Source organism: Hyla sarda, chromosome 3, assembly GCF_029499605.1.
Source record: "Hyla sarda isolate aHylSar1 chromosome 3, aHylSar1.hap1, whole genome shotgun sequence".
In the NCBI taxonomy this organism is placed as follows: Eukaryota; Metazoa; Chordata; class Amphibia; order Anura; family Hylidae; genus Hyla; species Hyla sarda.
This window is the reverse complement of record NC_079191.1, coordinates 297,048,936-297,061,924: the sequence shown is the minus strand read 5'-3', so window position 1 is coordinate 297,061,924 and position 12,989 is coordinate 297,048,936. Positions and strand designations below refer to the sequence as shown.

The 12,989-nt window shown below is 42.6% G+C and overlaps 1 protein-coding gene across 7 annotated transcripts in view; it reads left to right on the top strand.

Annotated features, from left to right (window-relative positions):
• Positions 1–11,070, top strand: part of TAF5L (TATA-box binding protein associated factor 5 like) — a 170,833-nt gene extending 159,763 nt beyond the window's left edge. For all 7 annotated transcript variants that reach the window (XM_056566925.1, XM_056566926.1, XM_056566923.1 and 4 more), the window contains one exon: positions 7,318–11,070. In XM_056566925.1, the coding sequence (XP_056422900.1) occupies positions 7,318–8,115 (798 nt within the window). In that variant the 3' untranslated portion in view covers positions 8,116–11,070. The remainder of the gene's footprint in view (positions 1–7,317) is intronic.
• The last annotated feature ends 1,919 nt before the right edge of the window (positions 11,071–12,989 follow it).

The window sequence follows — 12,989 nt, the reverse complement described above, 5'->3', positions numbered from 1 at the left end:
AGAGGAAATTATTTTTTTTTTGGAGCACAGTGCTCTCTGCTGATATCTCTGTCCATTTTAGGAACTGTCCAGAACAGCATATGTTTGCTATGGGGATTTTCTCCTACTCTGGACAGATCCTAAAATGGACAGAGGGTCAGCAGAGAGCACTGTGCTCATGATGTCAGCAGTCAGCTCTGTGTTTCAAAAAGAAAATAATTTCCTCTGTAGTATTTAGCAGCTAATAAGTACTGGAAGGTTTGGTTTTTTTAAATAGAAGTAATTTACAAATCTGTTTAACTTTCTGGCACCAGTTGATTTGAAAAAAAGTTTTCCACCGGAGTACCCCTTTAAACCCTGGCCATTGGTTATTATGATCTCCCTGTGTGAGGAATAGGGTTGACAAGAGAAAAAAAAAAGAGAATGGTGCTAATAGTGCCGTTACCTGGATATGCAAAAAAGGAGGGCGGTACAGGGAATAGTGGAATATGAGCACTTGCTCACCTGTAAAACATTTGTAGGATTTATTAATCTAAATCCTGGTGGCAGCTTTCCGTCGGTACCATTATGCAAAGGTAAAGGAATATGTAGAGTAGGAAAGGATGTGGGTCTTCTGGCAGGGATACCCTTGTTCGAAAAGATCCGACTTTTGGTGCACTCACTGATGGACAACAGAATTCTTGTAACAGCGCACAACAAATTTTGATGGACCTGATGAAGAAAGTATGCTTTGAAACGCGTTGTCCGCTGCTACTACCTTTTTTAGTTTTTTCTGTAAGTGTTGGACAACAGAATTCTTAATTTATTTTTTGTGTTTTTTATCAGTGAGTGCTCCAGAAGTCTGATCTATTTGGACAAGGGCATCCCTGCCAAGAGACCCATATCCTTTACTACTCTGCATGTATGGGGAATGACTCACTGTGCTTTTAGAAAAAACAGAGTTGTTTATGACAAGTACTGTTAAGAACCCTTGTGTGCAGGAAGGCTATTAGCTCTCCTGTTAACAGTGAGTCTTTGAGAGTAGTGTGGGTGCTGCTACTCAAAGCTGAAAATCCAGGGTATCCCTTAACTTGCAACTTAGAATACAAAATCAGTAGCCTAGCAATTTTCCCATTTATTACTTTTTTCTTAATTTTAGTTGATCTATATAAAAATAACATGCTTTACTATATATTTTTGACTTCACATTGATAAGTAAACTATTCAAACAATTTGGGCATCACCTTCTCAAAAATGCATTGCAATGTACAGTGAAACCACTTTAAGAACCAACCAAAATGGTAATTGAAAAGTGGTCTTTTAAGGAAGTGGTCTTCTCGAAGAATGCATAATGTGTGGCGAACAGACAATCGTCACACTAAAGCTGGTCTGAATAAGTGGGTGATCTTAAAGATGTGTTCTTTTGCAGAGGTTTCACTGTATATGGCAGCTGCATCTTTCTCTCAACTTGTGAATTACAAGTTATAGCCACAAATATTATTTTCTGCAGGATGACATATTGATTTAATTCAACATAATACAGTAGATATAATCAGAAATCCCAGAAAACCTGTAAGCCATAGTGAGCTTTAAGCTCTTATAGAAATATGTGCCTGTGTGTGTGTGCGTGTGCGTGTGTGTGTGTGTGTATGTATATATATATATATATATATATATATATATATATATATATATATATATATAGAGATATATATGAGATATATATATATATATATATATAGATATATAGATATATAGATATATATGAGATATAGAGATAGAGAGATATATATATATATATATGAGATATAGAGATATATATATATATATATATATATATATATATATATATATATATATATATATATATATATATATAAATAAAAATAAAGGGGATGAGTATTTATCTCAGGGAGAGCTTACCACTCCTGGTATGACGGAGCTTCATAAGGCCATTTTGCACTCCGTGGGCATTCTGGGTTGGGGAATATGCAAAGCAGCTCAAGGTTAAGGTGGTGTAATGAGCTGCTTTGCATATTCCCATATATTTTATTTTTTTGGATAGATGGATCCAAGTTGCAAAAATCCGGCAGCACACCCAGGTATAAGTAAAACACCAAACAGTGCTTTATTGACCCATATCGGAGATGCATCATTTCTACGGCATCACACCGTCGTCATTATCAAGCATAGGGCAATGGTTACACAGATAGCTATATATAAGGTGCTAAATTTGTGACATCATGTGTACGCCGCAGGAGCCAGAAGTATCGCGGACCCCGGGAACAGGTAATTATAAAACCAGGGATGGGGCGGCGTTCGTCTCTGGCTGGGGGCGGGGCATTATCGGCATATCGGTAAGGTAATTGCCGATACCGATAATGTCCAAAATCGTGAATATCGGCCGATAATAAAAGATAATCAGTCGATCCCTACTGTGTAACGGTGTGATGCCGTTGAAACGTTGCATCTCTGACATGTCAATAAGGATGATATATTGCAATCCCAATCAAAATGTCCAATTAGGGATTGCGATGTAACAATTTTGGCCTTCACAACATTTATCTGAAAGGGGAAACTGTTTCGAGCCCCTCCAGCCTGAGTGCCACGGTTTCCCCTCCCAGCAGTGCCAATCGCTGGGAGGAGGTTAACCCCACAACAGCTGGCAGCCATTTATAAACGGCACAGCTGGTCTATGAAGTGAGCCAAGGAGCTGAGCTCTCTTCATAGTGACCCCATTCCCACAGCCCCATGGACGTAGATTTTCACAGCTGTCAAATTCTCCGTCCAGGAGTGGGGCTGTGAAAACCTATGTCCCTCCTCCTGAGGGAGAGGCGAGGAGGGAGCTCTGTACGGGGCTGAGGGAGGTGCAGAACTGCATCCTGAATCTCTGCCTTCCCTTTCCCCTCGCTGTATGTTTGGAAATTTCTGAACAGATGAGAGGAGGGGCCGAAGTAAAATTGTTCTGCACCTCACACCGAACATCACTGATCCGAGTAATGTCTGGCATTAAAGGGGTACTCTGCTGCTCAGCGTTTGTAACAAACTGTTCAGAACGCTGGAGCCGGCGTTGGGAGCGCGTGATGTCATAGCCCCGCCCCCTCAATTCAAGTCTATGTAAGGGGGTGTGACGGCTGTCACGTCCCCTCCCATAGACTTGCATTGAGGGGGCAGGGCGTAGTGACATGAGGGTGCACCCCTCTCTCAGGAGGAGGGACATAGATTTTGTTCCAAACGCTGAGCAGCAGAGTACCCCTTTAACCCTTAAGGCGCCGTGATCAAAGTTGATTGTGGTGTCTAAAATGCCGAAAACTCATTCCTGTAGCTCAGTAAAGCTGATCGGGACACCTGCGGTAGTCCCAATCAGCTGAGACACAAGATTGCAAGTAGTAGTCCCCACGACATTCTTTTCCTAACACTGTGTCTCCAGCTGTTGCAAAACTACAACTCATAGCATTCCCAGACAGCCTTTGGGTGTCTCGGCATGCTGGGAGTTGTAGTACTGCAACAACTGGAGACAAACTGTTTGGAAAAAACTGCCTTGTGAGGACAAAAAAAAATTAATTAATTAAAAAAAAAAATACAGAAAATAGGTAATACATTGGGGGGGGGGGGGGGGGGGAGGAGGAGTATTTAGTCAGCCACCAATTGTGCAAGCTCTCCCACTTATACTATGATGAAAATTACAGGCCTCTCATCTTTTTGAGTGACATAATGAGAAAAAAAATTCCATAAAATCACCTTGTCTGATTTTTTTAAAGAATTTATTTGCAAATTATGGTGGAAAATAAGTATTTGGTCAATATCAAAAGCTCATCTCAATACTTTGTTATATACCCTTTGTTTGCAATGACAGAGGTCAAACATTTTCTGTAAGTCTTCCCAAGGTTTTCACACACTGTTGCTGGTATTTTGGCCTATTCCTCCATGCAGATCTCCTCTAGAGCAGTGATGTTTCGGGGCTGTAGCTGGGCAACACATACTTTCAACTCCCTTCAAAGGTTTTCTATGGGGTTGAGGTCTGGAGACTGGCTAGGCCACTCCAGGACCTTTTAAATGCTTTTTACGAAGCCACTCCATCATTGTCCGAGCGGTGTGTTTCGGATCATTGTCATGCTGAAAGACCCAGCCACGTTTCATCTTAAATGCCCTTGCTGATGGAAGGAGGTTTTCACTCAAAATCTCACAATGCGGGGCTCCATTCATTCTTTCCTTTACAAGGATCAGTCATCCTGGTCCCTTTTGCAGAAAAACAGTCCCAAAGCATGATGTTTCCACCCTCATGCTTCACAGTAGGTGTGGTGTTCTTTGGATGCAACTCAGCACTATTTCTCCTCCAAACACGACGAGTTGAGTTTATACCAAATGACATTTTTGCAATCCTCTTCTGGATCATCCAAATGCTCTCTAGCAGACTTCATACGGGCCTGGACATGTACTGGCTTAAGCAGGGGGACACATCTGGCACTGCATGATTTGAGTCCCTGGTGGTAGTATGTTACTGATGGTAGCCTTTGTTACTTTGGTCCCAGCTCTCTGCAGGTCATTCACTAGGTTTCCTCGTGTGGTTCTGGGATTTTTGCTCATCATTCTTGTGATCATTTTGACATCACGGGGTGAGATCTTGTGTGGAGCCCCAGATCAAGGGAGATCATCAGGGGTCTTATATGTCTTCCATTTTCTAATAATTGCTCCCACAGTTGATTTCTTCACATCAAGCTGCTTGCCTATTGCAGATTGTCTTCCCAGCCTGGTGCAGAACTACAATTTTGTTTCTGGTGTCCTTTGACAGCTCTTTGGTCTTGGCCATAGTGGAGTTTGGAGTGTGACTGTTTGAACTTATCAGTATAAAAGACACCTTTCCACAACCTCAAACAGGTGCCATTAATACAGGTAACAAGTGGAGACAGGAGACTCCTAAAAGGAAGTTACAGGTCTGTGAGAGCCAGAAATCTTGCTTGTTTGAAATCCAATATAAACTGATTATGGGCTGTTATCACACTCCGGAACAATTGAATAGACTAAACCGGTTATCCCTCCTCAATGCTGGCGTGGTGGGGTGGGGTGGGGCTGGGTTTGGCATTTCAAATTTTCTGGTACTGTCCTTTCCTGGTGGATTATTGGAAGAAAGTGCAGTGCCTAATCTCTGACTCCCTGGGTGTTTCGATCCCTCTGGATCCCTTGGTCTACCTTCTTCACCTCTCTCCTCCTACTCTAAGAAGTTGTTTAAGCTTTTCATGCATATTGTCTTAGCTGCTAAAACCCTTATAGCGAAGTGTTGGAAAAGGACTCTTCCTCCCCATGATGGACATTTATCAACGGGTTTAGTCAGGTTTTCTTTACTATAATTGTCGCAAAATTGTCACAACTGCGACTACGTGTGTGTTTTCGTGCGACAAACTTGCTTACGTAGTAAATTTTTCAAAATGGATTTGCTTTAGTCGGGTATTTATCAACTGCGACAGTTGCAACTGCGCAAAAAAAAGTCGCAACAAGGTTAAAAATTTACTAAATTTATTCCAGCTTAAACATGGAGCAGAAAAAGCTACTACCAAAGTAAAAAACGAAAAATTGCTTACGTAAAAGAAAATTATCAACAGGTAGAAACCAGTTGATAAATAAGTCACACATAAGGAAAAAAAATTACTAAAAAAAAAAGAATACATAAGCAAACATTGATAAATGTCCCTCTGAGTCTGACTTGTTACCCCGAATACGTGAGATCTGTTCCTTGGAATTTCTCGCGGCTTCTTTGAATAACTGTATCCCCTTGTTTCTATCAGTATGTGAACCGTGGGACAGTTTTTCTGATCATCAACCAACTTGATTTATTTGCTTTCTTCTCCTTCTTTCCTTCCTCTCTTCTTTTTTCCTCTCTCTACCCTACCTGGGGCGTCTGTTCCGACCCTTCTGATGTTATTTGTATAACCTTTTCCATTACTTGGGATGTTTACTTGACAAAATCTTTAATAAAAATTACAATAAAAAAAAAGAAATCTTGCTTGTTTGTAGGTGGCCAAATATTTATTTTCCACCATAAAGTGCAAATAAATTCTTAAAAAATCAGGCAATGGGATTTTATGGATTTTTTTTTCTCATTCTGTCTTTCATAGGTGAGGTATACCTATGATGAAAATTACAGGCCTCTCCTCTTTTTCAGTGGGAGAACTTGCACAATTGGTGGCTAACTAAATACTTTTCTGCACCACTGTAGGTTGAACTTGATGGACTCTGTAACATAGTTCATAAGGTTGAAAAAAGACCAGAGTATTACTGTGTGTGTGTATATATGTTTACATCTTAGACTGTTCGCTTCAGCATTATCTCATCTCTATACAAACTTCCCATCAATATTGCCTTATATAATAATAGTGCCATATAGCTATATATAGTCATATAGCTATAAGGCTTCTGTGCCCCATATATTAGTAAGCCCCCTCAGTGTCCCATATAGTATTAGGCCCCCTCTATGCTCCTATATATTAGTGATGCCCTCTCTCTGCTCCTATATAATAGTTTGGCACCGTGTCTGTGCCCATGTATGGCAGTCAGGTACCCTTTGTGTCCCATGTAGTAGTAAGCCCCTATATTAGCTTCCTCCTACCAATTAGGCAGGCAGCCCACCCCCTCCACATTACTTAGTTAGATCTCTCTTAGGCTGGGTTCACACAATGTTTTGATGATACGGTCACCAGATTCGGCTTGGGGGGGGGACACAGGAATAAGGTGCTCCCGTACCCCAGCCAGACCTGGCCCGTATCATTTGAATGAGCAGACCGGTCACAAAACCGGATACGGGGCAAAAATGAGCCGTTCAGAGTCTAACTCTGGCTCATTCAATCTGACTGGTCTGCTCATTCAAATAAATTATATGGGGTTGGGTCTGCTGAAATACGGGACCACACGATTTTCACTCCCGCCAGCAGGATATGGTGACCGTATGGTTAAAACATAGTGTGCGTAGTGTGAACGTAGCCCTAGATTAAAACCCCTCCACCCCCCCCCCCAAAAAAAAAAGACTTTGAATGTTGTTAGCAATAAAGAAAGGATTGCCTTTAATCCAGTAGTGTAACCACTTTTACTAGTAGGATTAACATTACAGTGAAGGTACAAATCGTGCAGTCCTTTTAAAAAGGGCACTGCTATTGTAGTCCTTTACATTGAAATACCTTAATGCTGCTACTTGTTTTGCGCCATTTTTGATCATGTCCTAGATTTAGTCAAAGATAATACTATCAAAGTAGAGCATAGATGCATTGGACAATATCCATGTATAAAAATTAGCTAATTAGATTGGCTTTCGAATACTTTTAAACATTTAGTTTATTATTTAATTTAATTTATTTTTATAATTAACAGGATGGACTTGCTGACCAGGCAGGAACTGAAATGAAGATACTAAGAGGCCACTGTGGACCAGTTTATAGTACACGTTTCCTGTCAAACAGTGCAGGCCTTTTGTCATGCTCTGAAGATGCTTCAATTCGTTACTGGGATTTGAACAGTTTTACTAACACAGTCCTTTATGAAGGTCATGCATACCCAATATGGGATCTAGATGTTAGCTCTTGTAGTTTGTTTTTTGCGAGTGGCTCCCATGATCGTACAGCCAGACTTTGGTCATTTGACCGGACATTTCCTCTCCGGATATATTCTGGACATTTAGCAGATGTGGACTGTGTAAACTTCCATCCTAATTCCAATTACCTTGCTACAGGATCTTCAGACAAAACTGTTCGTTTGTGGAGCAGTCAGCAGGGAAATTCTGTGAGGCTTTTTACTGGTCACCGAGGTCCTGTACTTGCTCTTGCTTTTTCCCCTAATGGGAGGTACTTGGCTTCTGCTGGGGAGGACCATCGACTTAAACTATGGGATTTGGCATCAGGTACTCTTTACAAGGAACTGAGAGGGCATACTGATAATGTCAACAGTCTTTCCTTTAGCCCAGATAGTACCTTAATTGCCTCTGCTTCAATGGACAACTCTGTTCGTTTATGGGATATTAGAAATACATATTGCAATGCTCTTTCTGATGGCTCGTCCAGTGAATTAGTTGGTGTATACACAGGGCAGACAAATAATCTTTTAAGTGTACAGTTTATGGCTTGTAATCTTCTTATGGTAATTGGGACAGCACAGGGTCATCAGGAACATTAGTTTATTTTAAGTTGTAAAGTGTGTATTTTTTTTTACCCTTAAGGTAAAGGATCATTTCCAATTAAAAAAAAAGTGTGTATATTTTAGTAGTAATGCTAGCCCTACGATAATCAGGAAGTTTTAGTTACACATGTAGATCAAACTGTATTTGCCACTTAAAGGGATTGATCAGCTGATCCCTCTTTGGCTGTGTTCACACGGCAGAATATCATTGCGAAATTCTGCAGGATATTCTTAAAAATTCAGCTGCAGCAGATTCCCATTGATTTCAATGGGATTCTGCTGCAATGTGAACGCAATGGAATTTCTGTGGCAGAAACATGCCGCAGAAATGCTGATTCTGGCGTCCTCAGAAAGAAAAGACATTTCTATTTTTTCTGCAAATTCTGATCCAAAATGCATTGCGGTTTACGAGACAGCACATTTCCAAGCCTTAGCTCCCGCTGGAACATTCAAATGTGCCGATTGTCTGCCTGTGTTTTCCTGGCAGATATTCCATGCATTTTCAGTTATGTGAACATGGCCTTAGTGTGTTTCCAACCCTTGTTAATTGACTAATTGTTAATTGTCACCAGTCTGTCTTAAAGCTGCTTTCCGTTCTTGCCCATGTCCAAGTGGGGTAATCTTCTATGCTGATAACATGCCCTGCAGGAAACATTTAGACATGGTTTGTCATGAGAAAATGTTATAACTGTAGGGCTACACGACACAACAAACACAGCTCAGGGAGTCTAGGCTTGGTGTCTATGAAATGTACCAGATTTTTTTCCTTATATAAAATAGTGATGCCTTTCAAATAAATGAAAGGGTTTATTTTTGTTTACCAACAGCCTCCTCTTTCCTTGTGAGTAGGCTTTCTTAACAATTGAGAACCCTAAGTACTGAAAAAAATACTTTAGTTACTTGATAGAAGAGGAGGAGGGGTAAGCTTCCCTAAATATGAAATTAGTGTAAAAAAATAAATTTTAAAAAAGAGGAAAAACAGGTTGGCCATATGCTGATTAGACAAAGTCTGGCAGAGATGCATTAAAAAAACTGCTGCAAAACTTGCCTGAAAAATCTGCCCCAGTTTTTGCTGACTGTTTCACCCTTTGGAATTTTGCCACAGCTTTAAGGCTGTATGATGCAAAGTACAGTTCTCCTAGAACTGTGTCCATTGTATCCACCTTTTCCAGCCCACCGGAGCACCTGACAGCTGAACTAACTTATGCAGGCTAAAGTCAGCAACTGCCGAGCCGCCAAGTTCGTGACAAATCGAATCACTGTAAGTTCGCTCATCTCTATTCCAGAGCATATACTGTAGAGCATGCTGAAGATTTGAAAATACATATTCTGTCTAAAATCTGCTGTATACACTTTCATTGACGTCTGCTTTAGATTATTGTGCGCAATTTCTTAGTAAATAGTGGTTTTTCAAAATAAGCTTAGACAAATGTCTTGGTCTGACTATTGGTCTTATGAATTGAACTGGTCATTAGACCCATGATCAAGCTTTAATAGGACACAAAAATGTGACTGTTAGGCCGGGTTTACACTAGGGAATATCCGACTGGAATTCCTTTTTGTTTTGAAATTCCACTCGGAAATTCTGGTGCAGCAGAATCTCATTGCTGGCAATGGAATTCTGCTGCACAGTGCACACTGCAGAGTTTTAGAGACTGACCTTCTGCCTGGAAAGTCCGCTCAAACTTCCAGAACATTGGACTTGTTCAATGTTCTGATGGATTTCCGCTCTGCAGACATTGCCGTCTATGGGCAGTTGACACTGGCAGCACTTGGAATCTCCAGACAGATTTTATTTCTGGCCGGAAATTCTGAACTTTGAACACAGCCTTACTATTGTCTAAAACTAGGTAATGCATGCAGTATGGCAACTCTGCTGATTAGCAGGGAAAGTGCTAAAACCATCTGATATTGATGGCCTATCCTGAAAAATCTCTAAAGGGGTACCCCACCCCTAGACATGTTATTCCCTATCCAAAGGATAGGGGATAACATGTCTGATTGCTGGGGTCTGGCCGATTGGACCACAGCGATTTCTGGGCCTTCGCTGCGGTATTACGGTCACCGAAGCCTTGTCACGCCCCCTCCATTCATATCTATGGGAGGAGGTATGACAGCTAGTACATAGCCATCACGCCTCCTCCCATAGACCTGAATCGAGGGGCAGCTGTTGATCGCCAGCCATCCAACATGGAGCGGAGTTTGCTCTGTGCACCGGATGACTGGAGTGCTGCGGCAGAGATGAAGGGGGGTCCCCAGCACCCGGATTCCCGCAATCAGACATGTTATCCATTATCCTTTGAATAAGGAATAACCGGTCTAGCAGCGGAGTATGCCTTTAAAGGGGTTATCCTGGCAGAGAAACACAGAGCTAATTTCTTCCAAAAATAGCACCACCCTGTCTCCAATAAAATTGAGCTGCATTACCACACACAACCTGAGAACAGAGGTTGGAAGAAATTAGCCCTATGTTTCTATCCCTGGATAACCCATCTTAAGCTGCTGATCCACTTTACCACTATGTTAAAGCACTATTGGTTACTTACAGACCTGTTCTCAATGTATAGGGACGACATGCATTACATTGCTGTAAAAAGGGCGATTGGGCTTTGTACATTTTAATAATGTAACTGGTTTCAAATGTTTCATTTTTTGTGTTTTTTTTTGTAACATAAAAAATTCTAAACCGTGAACTTTTTCTACTTGCCTAGTATTAATGTTCTATGCATATTTTAGAACAGATGTCATTTTTTTTCAGGTTTGTGTCAAGTTGTATGTGGCTTAAATGCTAAACCACATGTAAAATTGTTGCAAATAATTTATTTACAGTTTGATAAGAAAATTAAATCACCCTGGTGTTAAGATATACATCAGAACTAAAATAAGGCAATTTTCCTGAAATGGAAGAACATTTTGAATGTGTGTAAATAAAATTTTTCTGTGTAAAATTGATTTTGGGCCTCTTATCTAGACTTACCCTGACATGTAACATAGTAACATAGTTTGTAAGGTTGAAAAAAAAGACCATAGAGTTCAACCTAACACAAATATATGTAACAGTTTTGATGTTCCTGTAGGGATATGCCAAATGGAAAAGGATTTAAGCAAACTAGAAGAATGGTCAGAACCCTGGCAACTGAAATTTAATGTGGATAAGTGAAAGGTTGAATGACAACATGGGTTTATGGGAGGGGCCTGGGTGGTATAAATACCAGCACGTGCAGGTTCAGGTGCACGTTGGACGTCACGCTGTAGGGGATCAGCTGACACGCCAGTCAGCTGATGCACAGGAGTCACGGTTTTCAGGGTAATGGTAAGCGGCCGGGGCCGGCCGGCGTGCCGACATCCGCGGCAGCCCACTCTCCGGAGGTAAGCCGGAGCACGGAGGGCGCCCTCGGTCAGCCCCGGCCACGGTTTCAGCACCTCCAGTCTTTTTATTATGTTCCCACTTACGCACCGGGTTCCCGAACTCTCCTCCGCTCTCTTTGCGGTGGCCCCTGGACCCCCCCCCCGTTGCCGTTTTAACTCTGCTGGACGGTGCATGGGGAGGGGCCTTGGCGGCTACTGGGTTGCCGGAGCGGCGGAGGAGATTCTGACCTCTGCGGGTGGGCCCGAATCCCTTGCCTGGGAGTTTTACCGGGGTTCCCGCCACCCGTGGCCGAGTGGCAAGATCGGTTTACCCCCCCCTGCCCCCCCACCCCGATCACCAGAGCGGTGCCGCCGGGTCACTTGGTGTGCGGGGGGGGGGCGGGGCCCACTGCCGTCTCGGTGCCCGGCTGGTCCTTCACCTGGATTTCTGCGCCGGGTCACCTCCTCCTCTTGCTCAGCCTCGTTCGGTCGCCCGGCCGCGTGGTCGGGGGGGGCGGAGCCCATGACTGTCATGGTGCCTGGCATGGTTCTCGCGCCAGGCTCTCCTCCTCCTCACTCCCCGTGGCTCAGGGCGGCGGGATCGGCGTCCTCCCTGTTTGCTGGGGGCGGCGTCGCCGGGCCGCGTGGTATGCAAAGGGGCGGAGCTAAAACTTGCAAGCGGGTCAATACATCGGCTTCCCCATAGACGGGGGACTCATCTAAGGGCCCGACTCCCCGCGACCACAGGGCCGCGGGTACGCCAAGGGGGAAGTCTCCGGTGCAATTCCCCTCCTCCACTTATCACACCCGAGGTTTCCCTGCCGGGCGCAGGGTCCCCACGGACCACGTTTAATGGTGGCTGACGGTTCACGTAGCGGCCATGCCATGCAGCCGCTCACAAAGTTGTGCCATACAGTCACTCATAACAGTTGATAATGCACAGTCGCTCACAGAATTTTATTTCGTACAGTCACTCGGCATTCATACCTGGCAGTCACCTAGCATTTATACCATCCAGTCACTCATAGCTTTCACTCCGTGCAGTCACTCATAGCATTTACACCGTGCAGTCATTACATGTTACCATACAGTATACACGCATATATTTTCGTTCAGTATACACTTACATTTACTACACGGTATACACACTTGCATTTACCATATAGCATACACACTTGCATTTCCATACAGTATACACGCTAGTATTTTCCGTACAGTATACACGCTTGTATTTTCCATACAGTATACACGCTGGTATTTTCTATGCAGTATACACGCTGGTATTTTCTATGCAGTATACACGCATGTATTTTCCATACAGTATACACGCTGGTATTTTCCATTTAGTATACACGTTTGTATTTTCCGTACAGTATACACGCTGGTATTTTCCATTTAGTATACACGTTTGTATTTTCCATACAGTATACACGCTGGTTTTCCATACAGTATACACGTTTGTATTTTCCATACAGTATACATGCTGGTATTTTCCATACAGTATACACGTTTGTATTTTCCAT